Source organism: Nicotiana tomentosiformis, chromosome 5 (assembly GCF_000390325.3).
Source record: "Nicotiana tomentosiformis chromosome 5, ASM39032v3, whole genome shotgun sequence".
Lineage (NCBI taxonomy): Eukaryota > Viridiplantae > Streptophyta > Magnoliopsida > Solanales > Solanaceae > Nicotiana > Nicotiana tomentosiformis.
The window spans coordinates 107,957,617-107,984,048 of NC_090816.1; the positions used below are offsets into that span (position 1 = coordinate 107,957,617).

At 40.6% G+C, this 26,432-nt stretch overlaps 1 protein-coding gene and 1 long non-coding RNA gene across 3 annotated transcripts; one reads left to right on the forward strand and one right to left on the reverse strand.

Annotated features, from left to right (window-relative positions):
• Positions 1–5,704: 5,704 nt before the first annotated feature.
• Positions 5,705–6,846, reverse strand: LOC138892966 (uncharacterized). The gene is made up of 2 exons (XM_070176726.1): positions 6,595–6,846; positions 5,705–6,535 (listed from the first exon to the last, which is right to left on the reverse strand). Exons 1-2 carry the CDS (start codon positions 6,844–6,846, stop codon positions 5,705–5,707), a joined length of 1,083 nt encoding a protein of 360 aa, XP_070032827.1.
• A 16,787-nt stretch (positions 6,847–23,633) lies between these two features.
• On the forward strand, positions 23,634–25,637 carry LOC117273685 (uncharacterized). Of its 2 annotated transcripts, XR_011407980.1 has the most exons (3): positions 23,634–24,061; positions 25,121–25,195; positions 25,318–25,637. It is a non-coding gene; the product is annotated as an uncharacterized lncRNA (long non-coding RNA). The 2 variants fall into 2 exon arrangements; XR_011407979.1 differs by having other exon boundaries at positions 25,121–25,637.
• The last annotated feature ends 795 nt before the right edge of the window (positions 25,638–26,432 follow it).

Genomic DNA, 26,432 nt, shown 5'->3' on the forward strand with positions numbered 1-26,432 from the left:
TGGGTTGTCGAGCTTTTTCACTGCCTCACTGCGCAACATTTAGATATCATGCCTATAAGGTTTGTAATACCTATAATCTACGAATTCATAAATAACAACGTTGTTTCAAATGCTGGAAATCAGCATCACCTAGAAATTATGCCTATAAGACTTAATGACTATAATGTCTCTTAATTCTAAAATTGCCCAGTTTTGCCCGCGTGCATTCCTTGCTTATGTGTGGAGGTGAACTTGAGTCGTTTGTTATTTTTATGTGAAGTCCTATATGTTTTGAATGCGCGATTAGTTTTATCATTTTGAGCAACCTATATGAAGCCTAGAACCACCCAAATAGAGGTCCAAAGCATCCTGGTCCGCAGGTATGGGACGGGTAGTGCACGCATAGTGTATGGTTTAGAATTAAATTAGAGAGCCTTTAAGTAACAACTTCGACATAGTAATTGGGTAGCAGGAGATGATAGTCTGTGCCCGCTGAATAATATGAGCAACCTCCTACCTTAAGGGAGTTGCGAAATGTTATTTATGTTGTACGGGGAGATCCTTTAGGCTAAAAAATTTAGGACCCCCCTTTCTTTATATACTTGTTATTTACCATTAGTTACCTAACATAGACCAATGTAGTTGTATCCTTGCAATCATTAAAGGTTTGTACCGATTCTCATGTGTTATGAAAAGACTCTTCGACTTCTATATTTCCCTTAGTTTATTTGATCACCTAGCTTAATTACATAATCCGCATAGTTTAAAATTTGGCTTGGACCCATAGTTGTGGACCTCGAAGAGAGCCTAACACTTTCTCTTTGAGGTAATTTGAGCCCTTACCCGATCTTTGGTGACATGGACTAGTCAAACAGAGTTATTTACAAATAGGTGCCCTAACGCACCTTAAAAATAGTTAGGTGGTGACTCTTCTCTTTCAATACCTCCCTTTAAAAGAGTTGTCACACGTCGAGGCCCGCTTTCACAAGAAAATAGGGTGTGACACTCCATCTCCCGCTACTGCGGTTCCCTCCGCTCTTGCGGCCCATAAGAGTGCACCAGCGGACTCGCTTCTATGAGCCACACGACCACTTCTGCGGACCGAGCCCCCGTCTCCATTTCCTCTTCTGCACTCCATCTTTCGCACTTGCGACTCCACAGGTGCGGTCAATCTCTTTGCACCTACGAGCACTGCCCAGCTCCAGTCTTGGCCACTTCTGCACAACACAGCTCGCACCTGTGATCCAAGCTCCGCAGGTGAGATTACACCAGCAGACTCCCACCTTCAACAATCTTCCAAACTCCAAATTCAATCCGTTAATCATCCGAACTCCACCCGAGGCCCCCGGGACCTCAACCAATTATACCAACAAGTCCTAAAACACGATACGAACTTAGTCGAGCCCTCAAATCACATCAAACAACATCAAAAACACGAATCGCTCTACAATTCAAGCCTATTGAAGCTAAGGAAATTCCAACTTCTACAAACAATGCTGAAACCTATCAAATCATGTCTGATTGACCTAAATTGTGCACACAAGTCACAAATGACACCACAGACCTACTCAAACACCCAAGACCCCAATCAGACCCCGGTATCCACAAAGTCCACTCTCGATCAAACTTCCAAATTTCAAACTTTTGCCATTTCATGACTAATTCCACTACGGACCTAAATTCGATCCCGGTATCCACAAAGTCCATTCTAGGTCAAACTTTCAAATTTCAAAATTTTGCCATTTCAAGTCTAATTTCACTACGGACCTCCAAATCACAATCTGGGCACGCTTCTAAGTCAAAAATCACCTAACGGAGCTCACAGAACCATCAAAACTCCATTCCAGAGTCGTCTACGGATAAGTCGACACCCAATCAACCTTTTCAACTTAAGTTTTTCATCCTTGATACTACGTGTCTCAATTCATTCCGAAACCTCACCGGACCCGAACCAACTACCCCGACAAGTCACATAACAACTGTAAATCATAAAATGAGCAGTAAATGGGGGTACATGGCTACAACTCTCAAAACGACCGGCCAGGTCATTACATCCTCCCTTTCTTAAACAAACGTTGATCCTCGAATGGGTATAGAAATATACTTGGAGTCTCAAATAGGCGTGGATATCTCCTCCGCATCTCCCCCTCGGTCTCCCAAGTAGTCTCCCCAACCGGCTGAGCTCTCCATTGCACATTCACTGAAGCTATGTTCTTTGACCTCAACTTTCGAACCTGCCAATTCAAAATGGCCACCGACTCCACATCATAAGTCAAATCACCATCCAACTGAACCGTGCTGAAATCCAAAACATGAGATGGATCACCGACATACTTTTGGAGTATAAAAACATGAAACACCAGATGCACACTCAGCAAACTAGGTGGCAAGGCAAGCTTGTAAGCCACCTCTCCAATCCTCTGAAGTACCTAAAATGGCCCAATATAACGAGGGCTCAACTTGCTTTTCTTTTCGAACCTCATAACACACTTCATCGGTGAAACATTGATCAGTACCTTCTCCCCAACCATGAAAGCAACATCCCGAACCTTTTTATTAGTGTAACTCTTCTGTCTAGACTGCGTTGTGTGAAGCCGATATTGAATCAATTTAACATTGTCCAAAGCATCCTAAACCAAGTCAGTGCCCAATAACCTAGCCTCCCCAGGCTCAAACCAACCCACCGAAGATCGACACTGTCTCCCATACAAAGCCTCATATGGAGCCATCTGAATGCTTGATTGGTAGTTGTTATTGTAGACAAACTCCGCGAGCGGAAGATCGGATCCCAAGAAACCCCGAAATCAATGACACAACCGCATAGCATGTCCTTCAATATATGAATAGTTCTCCTAAACTGTCCATCTGTCTGAGGGTGAAATGTTGTATTCAACTCAACTTGGGTGCCCAACTCTCGCTGTATCGCTCTCCAAAGCTACAATGTAAACTGCGTGCCCCGATCTGAAATGATAGACACCGGCATACCATGAGAACGAACAATCTCGCGTATGTAAATCTCAACCAACTGCTCTGAAAGATAAGTAGTCCCAACTGGAATAAAGTGCGCAGACTTGGTTAGCCGATCCACAATCACCCAAATAGCATCGAACTTCCTCGAAGTCCGTGGGAGCCCAACTACGAAGTCCATGGTGATCCGCTTCCATTTCCACTCTGGAATCTCTAGCCTCTGAAGCAACCCACCTGGTCTATGATGCTCATACTTCACCTGTTGATAGTTAAGGCACTGAGTTACAAACCCCATTATATCATTCTTCATTCTTCTACACCAATAGTGTTACCTCAAGTCCTGGTACATCTTCGCGGCATCCGGATGAATGGAATACTGCGCACTGTGGGCCTTCTCAAGAATCAACTCATGTAGCCCATCCATATTAGGCACACAAATCCGACCCTACATCCTAAATACCCCATCATCCCCAATAGTGACATATCTGGCATCACCATGCTGAACCGTGTCCTTAAGGACAAGCAAATGGGGATCATCATACTGGCACTCTCTGATGCGATCATATAAGAAAGTCCGAGAAACCACACAAGTTAGAACCCGGCTGGGCTCCGAAATATCTAATCTCACGAACTGGTTGGCCAAGGCCTGAACATCAACTGCAAGCGATCTCTCACCAACAAGAATAAATTCAAGGCTACCCATACTCGTCGCCTTTCTACTCAAGGCATCGGCCACCACATTGGCCTTCTCTGAATGATACAGAATAGTGATATCATAGTCCTTTAGCAGCTCCAACCATCTCCGCTGCCTCAAATTTAGATCCTTTTGTTTGAACAAGTGCTGAAGGATCTGATGATCCGTAAATACTTCACGAGACACATCGTAGCGATAATGGCTTCAAATCTTGAATGCATGAATGATGGCAGCCAACTCCAAATCATGAACAAGGTAATTCTTATCATGGGGCTTCAGCTGATGTAAAGCATAAGCAATCACTCTACCTCCCTCCATCAAGACACACCCAATACCGATCCGCGAAGCATCATAATACACTGTATAAGAGCCTGAAGCGTAAGGCAAAACTAGAATTGGAGCTATGGTCAAGGCAGTCTTGAGATTATGAAAGATCTCTTCACACGCATCTGACCACTTAAAAGTAGCACCCTTTTGGTTCAATCTGGTCAAGGGCGATGCAATTGACGAGAAACGCTCCACGAAGCGACAATAATAACCGGCCAAGCTGAGAAAGCTCTGAATTTCCGTAGCTGAGGACGGTCTGGGCCAACTCTGAAATGCCTCAATCTTCTTTAGATCCACCTGAATCCCTTCACTGGACACCACGTGCCCCAAGAACGCCACTAAACCAAGACAAAACTCGCACTTGGAGAACTTGGCATAAAGATTCTCCTCCCTCAACCGCTACAACACAATCCTCAAATGTTGGGCATGCTCCTCCTGGCTACAAGAGTATACCAGGATATCATCAATGAATACTATGAGAGCCGAGTCGAGATAAGGCTGAAACACACTACTCATCAGCTGCATGAATGTTGTTGGAGCGTTGGTCAGCCCAAAAGACATCACAAGGATCTCATAATGACCATAACGGGTCCTGAATGTTGTCTTTAGAATATCCGAGTCCCGAATATTCAACTAGTGATACCCAAACCTCAAATCAATCTTAGAGAACACCTTAGCTCCTTGAAGCTGGTCAAATAGATCATCAATGCACGATAAGGATACTTGTTCTTGATTGTTACTTTGTTCAGTTGCTTATAGTCGATGCACATCCACATAGTACCATCCTTCTTCTTCACAAACAGAACTGGTGCACCCCAAGGCGACACACTAGGCCTAATAAACCCCTTATCAAGAAGTTCCTAAAGTTGTTCTTTATATTCCTTCAACTCAGCTGGTGCCATACGATACGGAGGAATAGAAATGGGTTGAGTGACCGATTCCAAGTCAATACCAAAGTCAATATCCCTATCGGGTGGCATGCCGGACAGATCTGCAGGAAACACATTTGGATAATCTTGCACCACCGGAATAGAATCAATAGTAGGAGTATCACCACCAACATCTCTCACAAAGGACAAATAAGATAAATAACCCTTCCCAACCATGTGCCAGGCCTTCAAATATGAAATAACTCTGCTAGGAACATGGTCTAGAAAGCCTCTCCACTCAATCCTTAGCAACCTCGACATCGCCAACATCACGGTCTTAGCATGACAATTCAGGCATGGCATGGAGTCAACTAATCCATACCTAAGATCACGTCAAAATCAACCATACTAAGCAATAAGAGATCAACCATATTCTCTATCCCCAAATAGTCACTACACAAGACAGATATATATTGTCCACAATAATAGTATCTCCCACTGGCATAGATACATGAACAAGTGAAACTAAGGACTCATGAGACATATCCAGATAATGAGCAAAATACGATGATAAATACGAATAAGTGGAACCAGGGTCAAATAATACAGAAGCATCTCTGTGGTATACTGAGACAATACCTGTGATCACTGCATCTGATGCAACAATATCTGTCTTGGCAGGAATAACATAGAATCGGGCCTGACTGCCACTTGATTAGCCTCCCCCTCTTGGGCGATCCCTAGCTGACTGAGCCCCACCCCGAGCTAGTTGGTTGGGTGGTTAAGTAACTGGTGCTGAAGTCGTGGCTTGACTTCTCTGCTGAACTGGATCTCCCATAAGGCGGGGACAGAACCTCTTCACATGACCCTACTCTCCACACTCGAAACATCCCTTCTTAGAAAATGGTGGCAAATACTGAGGCGGACCCCGTGAACCAAAATAACTACCAGAAGAACATGGTGTAGACGAACCCTGAACTGAAAGAGCACAGGATGAACTTTGAGCTGGAAGGGCACTGAGAGATGACTGACTCTGACGAGCACTGTATGAACCATGGCTGGATAATGCACCACGGGGAATTGGATGAGCCACCTGAGCAGGCCTATACGGACGACCCCTGCTGTGGTAGAACTGACCCCCAGAAAGAACACCACCGAAACCACTCGATCCACGAGGCCTCTTGGCCCTCCTTTCCTCATGATCTTGACTACGGACCATCTCTAATTGTTGAGCAATATCAACCACCTCGTCGAGCTGAACACCAGATATACTCTCCCGAGTCATAGGAAAATGCAACTGATAGGTGAGGCCATCAATGAACCCCCTAATCCTCTCCCTCTTGGTGGGAACCAACCAAACTGCGTGACAAGCCAACTCTGAAAATCTCACCTCATACTGGGTCACAGACAGGCCGTCCTTGCGTAGCTGCTCGAATTGCCTGTGCAGCTCCTCCCTATGGGTCGGTGGCACAAACTTCTCCAAGAAGAGAATGGAGAACTCACGCCATGATAGTGGTGTAGCATCGACTGGCCTGCTCCTCTCATAGGCCTCCCACCATCTGAAGGCAGCCCTAGAAAACTCGAAAGTAGTGAACGAGACCTCACTGGTCTCTAAAATACCTGTTGTGTGAATAATCTGCCGGCATCTATCCAAGAAGTCCTGGGCATCCTCAGACTCAGCCCCACTGAATGATGGAGGCTGGAGTCTCCCAAACCTCTCAAGTCTCTTATGCTCATCATAGTCATAACGGGACCTACCTGGGCCTGAACAGCTACAACCGACTGGGATAGCAATACCCCCGGCGTCTGAAGTCCCTGCATCACCTGCTCTGGAGTATGGGCGGCAGGAGTCTGAGTACCTCCTTCGGCCTGAGAAGTGGCTGGCTTGGTCTGAATAGAAACTGCCTGAGCAAGGCTAGTGCACACCGTCAAAATTTGAGCCAAAGCCTCCTGAAGTCCTGAAATCATAAAGGGCACAGCTGGTGCCTGAGCTGGCCCTACTGGCTCCATCACATCTGGGACCTGCTCCTGAGTTAGAGCAACTGGTGGATCTGCAGGTGCTACTCTAGCTATTGTATGAGCTGCATCTCTTCCCCTACCGCGACCCCTACCGCGACCTCAGCCTCTCGTGGACTTGGCTGGTGGTACTATTGGTTGTTCGTCATGTCCAGTAGCACGTGTCCTCACCATATGTGAGAGAATAGAATAACAGAAGTTTTAGTTTTCTGGAATCAACAAATCAGCACGACAAGAATATAAGAATGTGAAGTTTCCTAAGGGTTCGTCAGCCTATCGAAGATAAGTATAGATGTCTCTGTACCGATCTGCAAGACTCTACTAAACCTGCTCATGACTCGTGAGACTTATGTAACATAGGCTTTGATACCAACTTGTCCCTAAACCAACCCATCGTGATGGCGCCTATCATGGTACTAGGCAAGTCGACTATTCAGACATTTCCAACAGTTTAAAAAAACTTGGAAAGATACTAAAACAATTTTAACAAATATAAAACAAATCTCTTAAAACAAGATAGGAAATCATAATTCAATACATAATTCTTCCCAAAATCGGGGTGTCCCTGAGTACATGAGCATCTATGAATTAACAAGGTCTAGTACACTATCTGGAAGTAAAAACAAAATAAATAAACTGAAAGATAAGGGAGGAGAGTCAAGATCTGCGAATGCCAAGCAACTACCTCGATGATCTCCGGAGGTCTCGCCTCGGCAAATCAACTACCTCCGAAACTGGAAGCACCTGAATCTGCACACAAGGTGCAAGATGTAGCGTGGGCACAACCAACTCAATAAGTAACAAATCCAACCTTTGGACTGAAAGTAGTGACAAGTCCAATTATTACGGTCTACTTTCAACATTTAACAATACGAAAAGTTATAGAAAACATAACAATGATATCTCAGATATTTGTATTCTACAAGTGAAGGTACAAGAAATTTAGACATGCTTTCAACAATAACTTAGACATGCTTTCATATTTCACAACAAAATTTAACACATAACAGGGCAGATCCAGCCCAAATGTCATAACTGCTAGCATTGCGCCCACTGTGGGTGTGAAGACTCTGGAGGGGGCGATCCAGCCCAAGCACTATAATAAGACAAATCTTGGCATGAATCAATAAACTTGTTGCGGCGTGTAACCCGATCCCATAAATACTACTCACAATAGGCATTCAGCCAAAAACTTCTCCAGTCTCTCGGGCTCACCAAAATCATGATATTCATCCCACGAATGATGATATAATATAAAAATAAAGTCAACAGAGACTGAAACATAATATGCAAGCAATAACGATGACTGAGTAAAATTTGACAGATTAGGCAACTAGTTCAGCAGCAAGGTACGACCACTGTGGGTCCCAATAGTACCATCATATAGCCTAAATAGGGTTTCTAACATGATTGACAGCTCAATAGATCTAGCTCATGGTGAAAATATGGGTAACAGCAAGATTTAACAACTATTCAGTTCCATGGAATCGACCAAGTAACAATTCATACGGTGCACGCCTACATGCCCATCACTTAGCACATGCATCACCTCAACACCAATCACATAATACAAAATTCGGGGTTTCACACCCTCATAACCAAGCTTAGAAGTGTTACTTACCTCAAACCGTGCAAATCTCTACTCCAACACACCCTTTCCTAGCGAATCGACCTCCAAATGCCTCGAATCTAGCCACAATTAGTTCGATACAATCAACATGTGCTAAAGGAACAAATTTCATATAAACTTACTAAGCTTTTAATTAAAAGTTAACAAGTCCACTCAAAAGTTGGCCCCAGGGTCCACGTCTCGGAATCCAATAAAAGTCACAAAACTCGGAAGCCCATTCAACCACGAGTCCATCCATACTAAATTTACCAAAATCCAACACCAAATCAACACCCAAATCCCCAATTTAAACTCTCCAAATCCCAAGCCTCAAACTCCCAAATTATACTTCAGAACCACACAATCTTGGTGGGAAATTCAATCCTGAAACATAAATATTGAATAAATTTAACCACAAGTGACTTGCCTCAAGCAACCCCTCGAAATTCCTCTCAGATATTGCCTTAAACCGAGGTTGAAATGTTTAAACTGGTGAAAATCACGGAACCCTTATTTTTAAAACACTGCCCAGGCCTCTTCGCACCTGTGACAACTTATCCGCTTTTGCAGTATCGCGGAAGCGCTCTATATCCCGCTTTTGCGGTTCCCTCCACTCCTGCGGACCAAAAGAGCGCACTAGCAGACTCGCTTCTGTGAGACACACGACCGCTTCTGCGGACCCAGGACCTGTCTCCATTTTCGCTTCTGCGCTCCAACCTTAGCACCTGCGACTCCGCAGGTGCGGTCAATCTCTTCGCACCTGCGAGCACTACCCAACTCCACTCTTGGCCGCTTCTGTGCAACACATCTCGCACCTGCGATCCATGCTCCGCAGGTGCGATTACACCAGCAGACTCCCCCCTTCAGCAATCTTCCAACCTCCAAATCACAATCCGGATACGCTCCTAAGTCCAAAATCACCAACGAAGCTAACAGAACCATCAAAACTCCATTCTGGAGTCGTCTATACATAAATTCACACCCGGTTAACCTTTTCAACTTAAGTTTTTCTTCCTTGAGACTAAGTATCTCAATTCATTCTGAAACCTTACAGGACCCGAACCAACTACCCCGGCAAGTCACATAACAATTGTAAAGCATAAATGAGTAGTAAATGAGGGAACAGAGCTACAACTCTCGAAACAAGCGACCAGATCATTACGTAATCTCTCCGATATTCGAGTTGTGATGAGAGTAATATCTATGATATTTGGGCCACCTTGAGAGTAATCTCTATGTTATTTGGGCGGGGATGAGTACTTATCCCCTCACGTCTTGTGATTATCTTCTTCATGTATGGACCATCTTGTTAAACAAGAACAAATCCTTCTCATTCGACCTATAAAAAAAGACAGAAAACGCAGAAAAATTAAAGAAAGAAGAATTACCTTTGCGCAGTCTTCCTAAACGTTAGAGGTCGAAGTAAGATCGACTTTGAGAATGTCGCGGGTTTATACTCAATACTAGATGATGCAAGCCCGTGCTTAGCACGGGCACAACATTGCACTTTACGAAGAAATTTATTATTATTTTTCTTAAAGAAAATAAAATTCTTGTTTTATCAAATAGATCCAGAGATGTTCACTTAATGGTAGCAACTTTTGCTGTTATTTCCGCACGATAAAAGTCACGAAATTTACTTTTCTAATGTTCAATAAATTTCCATTATATCACTGCTAGATGAGATTATCTCAAGGGCAAATATTTTTAAAATAGCATAACTCATTATAAATATAAAGCAAGGTATTTCCCATAACAAAATCAAATTCAAATTTCAAATTAGGGAAAGTGCAGTCGCTTAAAAAGTACATTAGTACATCTGCTATAGAAACATGTAGAACGCATGCACATTTGGACACTCCTAACAATATTCATCTACTGAATTGGACAATGGCAAAGGTATTGTTGCAGTGCCTGGAAGTTCATCACACCTTTTAGACTCTCTGTCTAATCAGAAGATAGTCTTGGGGAGAAAAAGAAAAGAAAAATAATTAGAAGAGATGTTCGAATTGGATGACAGAAAAATCCTATTATGATTCATGAAAAGTCTCAGTATTCACTATAGCACGCCTCCGCTTTGAGCGCCCTAAATACATGCTGGAGGCTTTTCAGTAAACCATATCTACTTCAGCTAGATTACTTTTTATATAATTTAAAAGAATAGAAATTAAATTTTTTTTACAGAAGATCTTCTAGTAGAAGGGAATTCATATAGCAATTGGATGACGAAATCTTAAACTGAATAGAATCTCATTCTCACAAATTAATCTGTCATGATAAGGTTGAATCATGATCTTCCTTCAGTATTTTCCACACTATACTGATACCATAAAAACACCATAGCAAAAGAAAATGCAGCTCTTGCATTTGTTTTGTTTGAACGATATACTCGGAATCACAATCTAAAGTTTTCGAACTGCCAAGCGAACCAATATAATTAAGGTAACGCAAGAGCATATCAAAATTTCTATTAGGGGTAGTACAAAAAATATTTCCGACTTCATATGATATCTCAGTTTGCCCTAAATTTAGCACATGGCAGCAGTTTCTCTTACGCGTTTATCCGATTTTCAGTTATAGAAGGTTGTACTCAAGTAGATTAACAATAGTTGGTATCTACTATTGCATTTTTATTTCAAACTCTTATGTATATGACAAACTTGTCTAATTAAATAATTACCAACTGAGATGAGGCAGAAGCCTAGGCAAATATGCACACAATCACGACTAATTGTAGTGTTATAGTAGGGTTTAAATTGTCAGCATGTGAAGTACGAGCATCAGAGATCCAGCGGATTACTTCAGAGACTTGAAATTTCGAAGTGGAAGTGGGAGCGTATTACCATTGACTTCGTAGTTGGACTCCCAAGGACTTCGAGAAAGTTTGATGCTATTTGGGTGATTGTGGATCGGTTAATAAAGTCCGCGCATTTTATTCCAGTGGGCACTACCTATTCTTTGGAGCGTTTGGCTGAAATCTATATCCGCGAGATTATTCGCCTTCATGGTGTACCTAGGTCCATCATTTCATATCGGGGCACACAATTTACATCACAGTTGTGGAGAGCAGTGCAACGAGAATTAGGCACACAGGTTCAATTGAGTACAACATTTCACCCTCAGACGGACAGACAGTCCGAGCACACTATTCAGATATTGGAGGATATGTTACGCGCTTGTGTTATAGATTTCGGGGTTTCTTGGGATCAGTTTCTACCGCTTGCAGAGTTTGCATATAACAACAACTACCAATCGAGCATTCAGATGGCTCTATATTAGGCTTTGAATGGGAGACGGTGTAGATCTCTGGTGGGTTGGTTTGAGCCGGGTGAGGCTAGGCTATTGGGTACTTATTTAGTTTAGGATGCTTTGGAAAAGGTTAAATTTATTTAGGATCGACTTCGCAAGGCACAGTCTAGACAAAAGAGTTATGCCGACTGGAAGGTTCGCGATGTTGCTTACATGGTGGGAGAGAAGGTGCTAATCAGAATTTCGCCTATGAGAGATGTTATGAGGTTTGGGAAGAAGGAAAACTTGAGACCTAGGTATATTGGGCCTTTTGAAGTACTTAAAAGGATTGGAGAGGTGGAATATGAACTTGCATTGCCGTGAGTTTATCAGGTGTTCATCTAGTGTTCCATGTATCCATGCTCCACAAGTATGTCGGAGTTCCATCTCAAATTTTGGATTTCAGTACGGTCAAGTTGGATGGAGACTTGACTTATGATGTGGAGCCGGTGGCCATTTTGGACCCGCAGGTTCGAAAATTGAGAGCAAAGAACATAGCGCCGGTGAAAGTGTAGTGGAGATGCCAGCTAGTGGGAGAAGCCACCTGGGAGATTGAGCGGGAGATGTAGAGAAAATATCCACACCTATTTGAGATACTAGGTATGATTCTAAACCAGTTTGAGGACGAACGTTTATTTAAGAGGGGGAGAAAGTAACGACCCAGCCGGTCGTTTTTAATATTACAGCCCAATTTCCCCATTTACAGAATATTTTATGCTCAATTGTGATTATGTTATTTGTCGGGGAAGTCTCGAAATGAATTGGAACACTTAGTTATAAGATTTAAAGTTTAAGTCGAAATAGTTGACCGGATATTGACTTATGTGTAAACGACCCCGAAATAGAGTTTCGTTGATTCCAATAGCTCTATATGGTAATTTTGGACTTAGGAGTGTTTCTTTGGAAGTGCGTAGTTGATTTTGGCTTGAAATGGCTAAAGTTGGAAATGAAAAGTTAGGAAGTTTGACTAGGAATTGACTTTATTGTTATCGGGGTCGGAATCCAGTTCTGAAAATTTTTATAGGTCTGTTATGTCATTTATGACTTGTGTGTAAAATTTGAGGTCAATCGGATAGAAGTTGGAGTTCGTTAGTTTTCATCAGGCTTGAATTTGGTGAAATTCATGTTATTAGCGTTGTTTAATGTAATTTTAGGTATCGACTAAGTTCGTATGATGTTTAATCCTCTACATGTTTGACAACTTAGGCTTTATTATAATGGGATAGGGCTACACGCCGCAGCAGGCCTAAATAGCTTAGTATAGCGCTTGGGCTGAAGGAGCCCCTTCGGAGTCTGCACACCCCCATCACAGTGAGCGCAATTGATATTATGTTGAGTGATGGATCTTCCCCGTACAATACTGAGTGATTGAGTACTCTAAGTGTGCAAGTACGTGAGATTTTTCATTATGTTGTATCACATATGACATGTACATTGGCATGTGCACATAGAGATGTCATATTCCTCATATCATTAAGATTTTGATCTATGTTTCTTGTATTGAGTTTAACTGTTGAACTTTAAAGCATGCCTACATTTTTGTACTCTTATTTTCTATGATTGGACTGTAATTGTTGAGCTCGTCACTACTTTCAGCCCAAAGGTTAGTCTTGTTACTTATTGATTACATTGGGTCGGTTGTACTCATACCACACTCTACACTTCGTGTGCAGATCCAGGTACTTCTGGATACGACGATTGCTAGATTTTTGGAGATTTATTTGTTGGGGACTATCGAGGTAGTTTCTTGGCGTACGCAGACCTTGACTCTCTTCTCTATCAGTTATTTGTACTGTTTTATATTTTCAGACAATATTTTTATCAGTCACACTATATTGTCATTTAAATGATCATGTACTTGGTGATACTAGGTTTTGGGAGTGTAATGTGTAAAGACAATATTTTGTATCAGATATTGTGGGATTTTACTCTTAAATTTATTTATTGTGTTTTCAAACTTGAAGGAATTGTGGTTTATTTAGGTTGTCGGCTTGCCTAATATTAAGATAGGCGCCATCACGACATATGAGATTTTGGGTCGTGACAAGTTGGTATCAGAGCCTAGGTTACATAGGTCTCATGAGTCATGAGCAGGTTTAGTAGAGTCTTGCAGATCGGTACGGAGACGTCTGTACTTATCTTCGAGAGGCTGCCGAACCCTTAGAAAAATTTCACTTTCTTGTATTCTGTGGTGCGAATTTATTGATTTAGGAATTTAAATTTTTATTATTCTATTTTCTCACAGATGGTAAGGACATGTACTACCAGATTTGATAGCCAGCCACCGGTGCCACCAGTTATGGCCACGAGAGGTCGGGGTCGTGGTAGAGACCCAGGTGTAGCTCGTACAGTAGTTAGAGCAGCACCTGTAGAACCACCAGTTGCTCCATCCCAGGAGCAGATTTCAAATATAGTTTAGCCGGTGGGGCCAGCTCAAGCACTAGCTATGCCTGTTGTGATTCCAGGCCTTCATGAGGCTTTGGCCCAGATATTGACTGTTTGCACTGGACTTGCTCAAGTGGTTTCGGTTTAGGCTGCACTAGCCACTTCTCATGTCGGGGGAGAAACTCATACCCTTGTCGCCCGTACTCTAGAGCAGGTAGTGCGGGGAATTCAGATACCGGGGGCACTACTAGTCTAACCGGTTGCAGCTACTCAAGCCCAGGTGGGTTCTATTATGAATGATGAGGAGTAGAAGAGACTAGAGAGATTTGGGAGACTCCATTCACCATCACTCAACGGACTGAGTCAGAGGATGCTCAAGATTTCTTGGGCAGATGCCACCGGATTCTTCATACAACGAGTATTCTAGAGATCAGTGGGGTCTCATTCACTACTTTTCAGCTGACTGGGGCAGCCTTCAGATGGTGGGAGACTTATGAGAGGGGCAGACCAGTTGGTGCAGAACCACTTTCATGGCATGAGTTCTCCATATTATTCTTGGAGATGTTTGTGCCACAGACCCGTAGAGAAGAGCTGCACAGGCAGTTCGAGCATCTACGTCAGGAGGTCTTGTCCGTGACCCAGTATGAGATGCGATTTTCAGAATTGACTTGTCATGCAGTTTGGTTGGTTCTCACTGAGAGGGACAAGGGTTGATAGTGCTCGGCAGCTAGAGATGGTCTGTATTTTGGAGCATGAGGAGAGGGAGGCCAAGAGTCCTCGTGGTCCGGGTAATTCTAGCGGTGTTCCTTTTGGGGGACATCTCTATCACAGTAGGGGTCGTCCTTATAGGCCCGCTCAGATGGCTCATCCAGTTAATCGTGGCGCATCAGCTAGTCATGGTTGATACAGGGCTCGACCGGGTTAGTCTTCTCTTAGTGCACTTCCAGCTCAGAGTTCATCTCGTGCACCATTAGTTCAGGGTTCATCTGTACCAGGTTCTTCTGGTATTTATTATGGTTCTCGAGGTCCGCCTCAGAACTTGCCGCTATTTTTCGAGAAGGATTGCTATGAGTGTGGAGAGCTGGGTCATGTGAGGAAATATTGTCCCCGCCTTTCGCGAGGTCCAGTTTAGCAGAGGAGTCAAGCTACAATTCCTGCACCAGCTGCTATGCCACTTGCCCAGCCAGCTCGGGGTGGGGAGCGGGTAGCCAGCGATCGCCCTAGAAGGGGAGGTCGATCAGGTGGCGATCAGGCTCGATTCTATGCTATTCCTGCTAGGCCATATGTCGTTTCTTCAGACACAATGATCACAAGTATTGTCTCATTATGCCACAGGGAAGCTTCTATATCATTTGACCCTGGTTCCACATATTCGTATGTATCATCATATTTTGCACGTTATCTGGATATACCGCGTGAGTCCTTACTCTCATTTATTCATGTATCCACTCCCGTGGGCAATACTATTATTGTGGATCGTATATATCGATCATGTGTAGTGACTATTGTGGGACTAGAGCTTATCTCTTATTGCTTAGTATGGTTGATTTTGATGTAATCTTGGATATGGATTGGTTGTCCCCATGTCATGCTATTCTGGACTATCATGCTAAAACCATGACGTTGGCGATGCCGGGATTGCTGAGGTTTAAGTGGAGAGGTTCTCTGGATTATGTTCCCAGCAGGGTAATTTCTTATTTGAAGGCCCAACAGATGGTTGGGAATGGGTGTTTGTCATATTTGGACTTTGTGAGAGATATTGATGCAGACACTCCTACTATTGATTATGTGCCGTTAGTGCGAGACTTTTTGGATGTATTTCCTGCAGACCTGTCGGGTATGCCACCTGACAGGGATATTGACTTTGTTATTGACTTGGTGTCAGGTACTCAGCCCATTTTTATTCCTCTGTATCTTATGGCACTAGCTGGGTTGAAGGAACTGAAAGAGAAACTTCAGGAACTTTTTGATAAGGGTTTTATTAGGCCTACTGTGTCGCCTTGGGGTGCACCAGTTCTATTTGTGAAAAATAAAGAAGGTACTATGCAGATGTGCATCGACTACAGGCAGTTGAACAAAGTTACAATTAAGAACAAGTATCCTTTGCCACATATTGTTGATTTATCTGACAAGCTTCAGGGAGCAAGGGTGTTCTCTAAGATTGATTTGAGGTCTGGGTATCACCAGTTAAAGATTCGGGATTCGGATATTTTAAAGATGACATTCAACACCTGATATGGTCACTATGAATTTCTAGTAATGTATTTTGAGCTGACCAACGCCCCAGCAGGGTTCATGCACTTGATGAACATTGTATTCCAGCCATATCTTGATTCATTTGTCGTAGTATTTATTGATGATATCTTGATGTACTCACGTAGCCAGGAGGAGCATGCACAACACTTGAGTATTGTGTTACAGAGGTTGAGGGAGGAGAAAATTTATGGCAAGTTCTCCAAATGTGTGTTTTCGCTTAGTTCGGTGTTGTTCTTAGGGCACGTGGTGTCCAGTGAGGGGATTCAGGTAGATCCGAAGAAGATAAAGGCAGTCCAGAGTTGGCGCAGGCTATCCTCAGCTACCGAGATTTAGAGTTTTCTCGGCTTGGCTGGGTATTATTGTCCCTTTGTGGAGGGCTCCTCGTATATTGCATCGCCCTTGACCAAATTGATCTAGAAAGGTGCTCCTTTTAGGTAGTCGGATGAGTGTGAGGAGAGCTTTCATAAGCTTAAGACTGCCTTAACCACAACTCCAATTCTAGTTTTGCCTTCAGCTTCAGGCTCTTATATAGTGTATTGCGATGCTTGTCGGATTGGTATTGGGTGTGTCTTCATGCAGGAGGGTAGAGTGATTGATTATGCTTCGCGCCAGTTGAGGCCACATGAAAAGATCTACCTTGTACATTATTTAGAGTTGGCAGCCATTGTTCATGCATTAAAGATTTAGAGGCACTATCTCTCTAGTGTGTCTTGTGAAGTATTTACGGATCATCGGAGTCTTCAACACTTATTCAAATTGAAGGATCTAAATTTGAGGCAGCGAAGATGGTTGGAGTTGCTAGAGGACAATGATATTACCATTCTGTATCATTTCGGGAAGGCTAATGTGGTGGTCGATACCTTGAGTAGAAAGGCAGTGAGCATGGGTAGCCTTGCATTCATTCCTGTTAGTGAGAGACCTCTTGCAGTTGATGTTCATGCCTTGGCCAATCAGTTCGTGAGATTAGATATTTCGGAGCAAAGTCGGGTTCTAGCTTGTGTGGTTTCTCGGTCTTCCTTATATGACCGCATCAGAGAGTGCTAGTATGATGATCCTTATTTGCTTGTACTGAAGGACACAGTTCAGCACAACGATGCCAAAGATGTTACTATTGAAGATGATGGGACGTTGAGAATGTAGGGTCGGATTTGTATGCCAAATATAGATGGACTGCGGGAGTTAATTCTTGAGGAGGCCCATAGTTCGTGATATTCCATTCATCCGGGTGCCGCAAAGATGTATTAGGACTTGAGACAACATTATTGGTGAAGGAGGATAAAAAAAGATATAGTGGGATTTGTAGCTCAGTGTTTAAATTGTCAGCAAGTGAAGTATGGGCATCAGAGACTGGGCAGATTGCTTCAAAGACTTGAAATTCCGGAGTGGAAGTGGGAGCGTATTACCATGTACTTCGTAGTTGGACTCCCACGGACTTCAATGAAGTTTAATTCTATTTGGGTGATTGTGGATTGGTTAACCAAGTCTGTGCATTTTATTCCAGTCGGTACTACTTATTCTTTGGATAGTTTGGCTGAAATCTATATACGGGAGATTATTCACCCTCACGGTGTGCCGGTGTCCATCATTTTAGATCGGGGCACACATTTTACATCACAGTTTTGTAGAACAGTGCATCGAGAATTAGGCACATAGGTTCAGTTGAGTACATCATTTCACCCTCAGACAAACGGACAGTATGAGTGCACTATTCATGGGATCCGTTTCTGCCGCTTGTAGAGTTTTCATATAATAAAATCTACCAATAGAGCATTCAGATGGCTCCATATTAGGTTTTGTATGGGAGACGGTGTCGATCTCTGGTAGGTTGGTTTGAACCGGGTGAGGCTAGGCTATTGGGTACTTATTTAGCTTAGGATGCTTTGGAAAAGGTTAAATTGATTCAGGATCGACTTCGCATGGTGCAGTTTAGATTGAAGAGTTATGCCGACTGGAAGGTTCACGATGTTGCTTACATGGTGGGAGAGAAGGTGCTACTCAAAAGTTTTCCTATAAGAGGTATTATGAGATTCAGGAAGAAGGGAAAGTTGAGCCCTCGGTATATTGGACCTTTTGAATTACTTAAAAGGATTGGAGAGGTGGCTTATGAACTTGCATTGCCGCCTAATCTATCAGTTGTTCATCCAGTGTTCCATGTATCCATACTCTGGAAGTATGTCTGAGATCCATCTCATGTTTTGGATTTCAGTACGGTCCAGTTGGATGGCGACTTGACTTATGATGTGGAGCCGGTTGCCATTTTGGACCGGCAAGTTCCAAAGTTGTGATCAAAGAACATAGCTTCGGTGAAAGTGCAGTGGAGAGGCCATCCAGTCGGAGAAGCCACCTGGGAGATTGAGCGGGAGATACGGAGCAAATATTCACACCTATTTGAGATTCCATGTACGATTCTAAACCAGTTGGATGATGAACGTTTGTTTAAGAGGGGAAAATGTAATGACCCGACCGGTAGTTTTTAGTATTACAACCTCGTTTTCCCATTTACAGAATATTTTATGCTCAATTGTGATTATATGATTTGTCGGAAAAGTTTCGGAATGAATTGGAATACTGAGTTCCAAGATTTAAAGTTTAAATCAAAATAATTAACCGGAAATTGACTTATGTGTAAACGACACCGGAATAGTATTTTGATGATTTCAATAGCTCAGTATGGTGATTTTGAACTTAGGAGTGTGTCCTAATATTTATTTGGAAGTCGGTAGTTGATTTTGTCTTGAAATGGCTAAAGTTTGAAATGGAAAGTTTGGAAGTTAAATCGGTAGTTGACTTTATTAGTATCGGGGTCGGAATCCAGTTCTGAAAATTTTTCTAGGTCTGTTATGTCATTTTGAGGTCAATCGCACATAATTTGACAGGTTTCGGCATCCAATATAGAAGTTGGAGTTCGTTAGTTTTCATCAGGCTTGAATTGGGTGTGATTCATATTTTTAGCGTTGTTTAATATAGTTTGAGGCATCGACTAAGTTTATATGATATTTTGGGACTTATTGGTATATTTGGTCGAGGTCCTAGAAGCCTCAGGTGGATTCCGGATGGTTAGCAGATTAAATTTGGACTTGAAGCATTTGTTGGAATTCTGCCTTCTAGTTCAATCGTACCTGCAGAATTTTGCTCGCAGGTGTGAGCTTGCAGAAGTGAGTATGGCTGCGTAGAAGCGAAAAGAGGCTGAATGAGACAGTGGTCGCAGGTGCGCATGGATGACCGCAGAAGCGGAGTCGCATCTGCGACAGGTCCATCACAGAAGTGGAAAATGGAAGGGGCAGCTTCTTCGCAGAAGCGAGTCCGTAGAAGTGCACTGAGCCGCAGAAGCATTGGAAGACCTTGCATCTGGGAGAGCAAAGATGCGGCCAAGTTTATCGCAGATGCGAAAACACTGGCAGTGTTAAAACAAGGGGTTCCGAGATTCTTTCTCATTTTTGGACTTCAAACACTCGGTTGGGGGCGATTTTGCAGAGGGAATTCACGAGAATTCTTGAGGTAAGTCACTTGTGATCATTGTTAGTCAATAATATTGAATTATCATTGAGTATTCTGACTAGATTACGTGTTTTTAAGGTGTAATTCGAGAATTTGGGCATAGGGATTTTAAAATAAGAATTTAAGATTTGGAGGTCGAATTGATGTTGGAATTTGGTAAATTTGGTATGATTGGACTCGTGGTTGAGTGGGCGTTCATATTTTGTAACTTTTATCGGGTTCGAGACGTGGGCCCCGCTGTTGATTTTTGGGTAGATTTTTTGATTTAATTGGAAAGTTTAGTATTTTCATATGGAATTGATTCCTATAATTTGTGTTGACCGTACCGAATTAATTGTGACTAGATTTGAAGTGTTCAAAGGCCGATTCGCGAGGCAAAAGCTTATTGGAAAAGAGAATTTGCACAGTTTAAGGTAAGTAACACTTCTAAACTTGGTTATGAGGGTATGAATCCCTGAATTATGTGGTATATGAATTATTTGGAGGTGACGCACATGCTAGGTGACAGATGTGGGCGTGCACCATAGAAATTACGACTTAATTATTTCTGTGGAGTTGCATAATCAAATAATGATGTCATTAACCACATATCCTCTACATGTTAGAGAAATTGAGCTGAGACTCATATTAAAGATCATGTTTAGGCTACATGCCGATAAATTTCATACTTAGTCATGTTCATCAAGTTGTGAGAATATTTATGGTATCGAGCTACACGCCGCAACAAGCTATATTGGCTTTATATATCTGCACGCCGCAGCAGGCCATATATATATATATATATATATATATATATATATATATATATATATATATATATATATATATATATATATATTTATTATGGATCGGACATGCACGCTGCAACATGACTTATAGGCTTTATTATTATATGGATCGGTGTTGCACGCCGCAGCAGGCCTTATAGGATTTATTGTTATGGGATCGGGCTGCACGCCACAACAGGCCTAAATGGTTTATTATAGCACTTGGGCTGAAGGAGCCCATTCGGAGTCTACACCCCCCTCCCCCACAGTGAGCGCAGTTGATATTATGTTGAGTGATGGATCTTCCCCGTACAATACTGAGTGATTGAGTAATCTAAGAGTGCGAGTACGTGAGATTTTTCATTATGTTGTATCACATATGACATGTACATTGGCATGTAGACATAGAGATGTCATATTCCTCATATCATTGAGATTTTGATCTATTTTTCTTGTATTGAGTTTAACTGTTGAACTTGAAAGCATGCCTATATTTTTGTACTCTTATTTTTTTATGATTGGACTGTAATTGTTGAGCTCGTCATTACTTTCATCCCAAAGGTTAGTCTTGTTACTTATTGAGTACATTGAGTCGGCTGTACTCATACTACACTCTACACTTCGAATGCAGATCCAGGTACTTCCAGATACGACGGTTGCTAGATTTTTGGAGATTTATCTGTTGGAGACTATCGTGGTAGCTGCTTGGCGTCCGCAGACATTGACTCTCTTTTCTATCAGTTATTTGTATTATTCTATATTTTCAGATAGTATTTCATTTTGTATCACAAACTGTGGGATTTTACTCTTAAATATATTTATTGTGTTTTCAAACTTAAAGGAATTGTGGTTTATTTAGGTTGTCGGCTTGCCTAATATTAAGATAGACGCCATCACGACATGTGAGATTTTGGATCGTGACATATGCACACAATCACGACTAAACGTAATGTTATAGACTATATTGATGATAAGAAATGGTACTTTGTAACCTCTTTAAAGAAGGAAAGATGAGTCTATTATGGCATTAAAAGGACGATGAAATACCACTTGAATTATTAACAACAAAATGTTCCAAAAGCGACGACACAGATTTCTCACATTGTCTTAATTTTATCCCAGAATTCATAATTTCACCTTAATAATGCTAAGCTCTTATTCATTGTTTATTTAAATCTAACACCAGATATCTGATAGAGACAATTGAAAGCACGGTCTCATTCAAAGCTTGCACGATAAAGCAAACATAGACGACATAAATTATACCATGGTATTACTAATATGAAGATCATAAATTGCTTAATAGTGATACAAAGCACACTTAATTCATTTCAATGATACATACACAATAATAATTTATTTCAATTATGTATAAAGTCATAGTTTGTGCACTGACTGCATTAAGTAAGATAGCAAAAACTTATCTTTTTTAGGTTGACGGTACCTGTAACTATAATTCAGAGTTCCTAAAAATAACAACAACAAATAACTTTATTATGACAATAGTTTGTCTGTAATATTGAATAAAAGAATGTGCAGTAACATGTTCAGTTAGGAAGTTACAAAGCTAGGTGTAATAAACGGTTAATCTTAATCAATACAACTTAGTAGTTCAGAAAATATTGAATACAACAACATTTCATCTCTATACAAAAAAGCAAATGCAGTCACCTTTTGTTTCGCTTGTATTAATATATTAAATACTGTAAAAAGTATACGACCCAGGAATATGATTATGTCACAGCAGTCCATTTGATCGACAAATAATGAAGAGAGAATTAGATAATGAATTGGCGAGGACAACCATTCCTTCTCCTTTTTAGTATGTACTCTGTTATATATCTAAAGGCATAAGCTCAGAGTTCCAACGGAGGAGCATCATAAAAAAAAATAGCCTATATGAAATCTAGAAGAACAACAAAGCAGAAATCAAATTTCAACGACGAATGTTTATAGGTAATCCTTTCGCGGTAGTAGAAAGTTGAAGTGTTGACACATAACATGCATAGATCTTGTGTCTGAAATGTACTACAATCAAGACATCTTTTCAGCTGATGACAGATTTAAGAAATTACCAACTTGAAAATTCACATCAACTTCAAGGAGTATGAATTAGCATAAATGAGTAAGACCGAAGAGAACCGGAAGAAAAAAAGACATCTACCACTAACTCCAACTATAAACTGGGAAGATAAAAGAGAAATGGAAGAAATTTTGGCAAAAAATAAAAAAGCATGTCTGAAATTAATTGTAACCCCAAGCCGAGAAGACGAAGCGAACTGGAAGGGTAGTCTTTGGAAGACTGAAGAAAAATAAAAATCATGCAAAAGTAAAAGATTTAAGGCGAAAAGAGAAAAAAAAAAGAGAAGAAAATGAAGGTCGAAGAACATTGAAAAGTGAGGCAGAAAATAACAACATCAGCCATGAAATTGAGTCCGGGAGCATTTCGAAAAAGTTGGCATTTTAAAGATTTTAGAATTACTATATGAAAAAGTCTTATTAGGGACCAAATATTTAGGACAATTGGAAAATCTGGTGCCTAAATGTATATAAATAGTGTCAATATTATTTTCGCTAAATTGGCGAAGAGATTAAATCTGGTCAGTACAATTATATATATTTGGTCCCAAGTGTAAAATAAGCGGGAGACACCAGAGAGTGAGGCGCTAATCGAAATAACAATTAAATAAAAAATAACATTCCAATATAACCTCTTTGTATTATCGAATTAAACCTCTTGTTTGTCAAAGTTTGGTTCTTCAACTCCCTAAACCCTTTTCGATACACTCGATCTAACAATTCATGCTACTAACCCATGTAAGCCCTCTTGTTCCGGAGATAATATATGCAAAAACTTCCTAGAAACCTGATCTCCATTTGTTCCGTTGCTGATGATTTAGGCACGAAAACTACAAAAGAGATGTAAGTCCTTATATATCAAAAAAATTCTTCTCCACCCCCCCCCCCCCCCCAAAATCGTAATTCTATGTAATTTATAAATGGTGTATATTTTGTAACTTTTGTGATTTATTTGTGAAAGAGTGGCGGGGGTTTTGCCATTATAAATTCGTATGCCATTTTGGAATATCAACGAGGGGAAAAATGGGTAAATCACATGTGAGAAAGTCTACTTTTCCTAAACCCAGGAAAGATCGAAATAAAATCTTAAAATTCCTTCAGATCTGGTTATATATATTGGGATTTGGCGAACTCGTCCTTTATTGCATTTTTTGGGGGATTTGGGTTTGTATTGTTTCCTCTTAGCAATAATTTACCCTACAGCTCGTGCTGATAGGACTCTCAACTTTTTGGATCCAAGATTTATGGTTGTTCTATGTCATGATCGAGCTTTGGAGAAGCGTAGTGATTTCAGTAAGAGATACTCTTTTGGGGGTTCGCTAATCAAGTAAGTATATGTTCATCCTTTCCTGAAAATCTTTGAGAACTAGATGGAGACGATGATTCGTATCATAATTTGGTACAAATAGAGTCATATAGTTTGGGTGAATCTTGAGATTTTTGGTGCTTTCTTTACTATAGTCTTATTGTGCGAATAATCCAATAAATTAGATTCTGATATTCTCTAGTTTGCACACCACTTTGTCATGATGATGGTTGCTTCTGTAGTTTTGCATGTTAAAATTAATCTCTTTATAGCAGGAATAGGTTGATACTTGATACCATTTGGGTTGTTCGTGGGGTAGGGGAGGGGAGGTGATGGGAAGGGAGGAAGCAACGTGCTGGATTTTGCGATTGAAAATCCAGATTTTATTTTTCAATAGAAAAGGTAAGAGAAAGCTTAGCAAAAGTGTAAAGTTCTAAAATTTTTCTCTAGCTCTATTTAATCGGCCTTTTAATGGTTGATAACTTAGCTAACAGTTCAATTTTTTTTGCCAACTATAAAATATTATTTTCTTTCTTGATCTACTTGTTATTTTTTATTGCAAGTTGATCATACCAAATTTTTTTAAGGTTCCATTATGTTCTCTTGGTGTTATCATTCTTTGACTTTTGTGCTGGCCAGTTATACTATAGTTATTAACAGATGTCTATGTCTAAATTGTCATTGTCCTTGATCTTTGGTGGGTGAAATCCGTTCATTTTGGATCAAGTGCCATTTTTCTACTCTTTAAAGGTCTCATTATTTTAGTTTATTGCCTTGATAAACTTGATTCTATAATGTATATTAACGTGCTAGTGTTGAATGAATCTTTATTTCACAAACATATAGGTCTTTTTAAGTGAGAATACTGCATTAGATTTATCAGATCTTTACTTAAGCATGATATCGATTTAAGAAATGTTAGAGCAATTTACGCGCTGGCGCTAATGGTTAGTGAATGGTGACTCTAATTGCTTTAACAAAATGTAATATAGGTCTGATGAATAATTTTTATAATTTGAGTAGTAGAATACAGTAAAACACTTTCTTTCTGTCATTAAATTTTTTTTATCACAATTGTAGTAGGCAGCAATGGAGCTGAAAGATGGTAACTTCATGGTGGAGTTGTTCTTGTTATTGGAGTACTATGGGCATAGGGTAAGCAACATTTCAAGCCCTATCCATTATTCATTTTCTCTATCTTATGAAATTTGTGAGTTCTTTCATTTTATTTATAATGTTCATTGACTTTTGATTCTTCTTCTTTACTGATGCATTAGACATGTCATCGTTGAAGAATTTTTAAGCTTCGGTGTAGTGATTTATACACGTTCATGAAATAAAAAATATTCTGATGAATGTTTTGGAGAAACTGGCAAAAGAAGGGGTGTAAATTAAAAAGGTCTATATGTGTCTTGTTATCAGAAGATCAATGACACTGGTAATTGTAAAAGCCACTAAATACTTCAGTGGAAAGCTTAATATCTCTGTAAATGAGATACCTTAAATTGTTGTGAAGTTTATATTGAATCTTTAATTGAAGATTACTAATTATGTAATTTCATATTGAATCTTTTATTATAATGCTCCCTGCATTCAATGACTTGATCAGTTTTTGGGACTCTTTCTAGTTTTATGTTTCTTATTTGATTGTACATCTTAGAAAACTATTATGTCTTCTAGTTTATTTTGAGATTCGATCTTGTTTATATGAAGCTGTCTTTTAATATAGTTAGCACATTTGGTACTTGTTTATGGATTAGCTTTAAATACTTGATCTCAAAATTATATATAGACTGTAGTTTGGATCCATATCATGTTAAATTTCAGCTTCATGTTTCTTAGTGTATATTGATCAGTTTATAAAGTTTTGCTCATTTTTAATAATTTGTGTCAATAATAAAAGGATGTCAGCTTTTACTTGTCATGATCCAAAATTCAACTAGTCGTGATGGTACCTAACCCAACCCATTAGGTAAGCCAATTAACAACTATCCAATTCCAATGAAATTTAATAAGGCAATTAAGTAAAAAAAAATCTAAATCCTATACATTTCTCAATGACTGGTAGTACAAATCATGAGCTTTTAAGAATAGAGTTTACAAAGTTAAAATGAAGTAAATACATCATCTGTTTGAAGAGTACATAAACAGAGTTTTATAGATCTAAGGCTACCATGAACAAAAGGCAGCTACAACCAGAACGCAGGTACATCTTCAATTCCGGCTTCCGTCGATCACATCAATGTCAGCAGTCAATATCTGCGCCCAAGGTGCAAAAGTGTAGTATGAGTACAACCGACCCCATGTACTCAATAAGTAACAAACCTAACCTTAGGTTGAAAGTAGTGACGAGCTAGAATAAATGTCGGGTCCAGTACCAATATCCCACAAC

What these genes read in the sequence shown, in the direction of transcription:
- LOC138892966 (XM_070176726.1), bottom strand. Translation starts at nt 6,846, where the DNA reads ATGGAGCCAGTAGGGCCAGCTCAGGCACCAGCTGTGCCCTTTATGATT. An exon ending in TTGTAGCTGTTCAGGCCCAG is followed by an intron (nt 6,536 to 6,594) that starts GTAGGTCCCGTT and finishes GGGAGACTCCAG; the next exon opens with CCTCCATCATTCAGTGGGGC.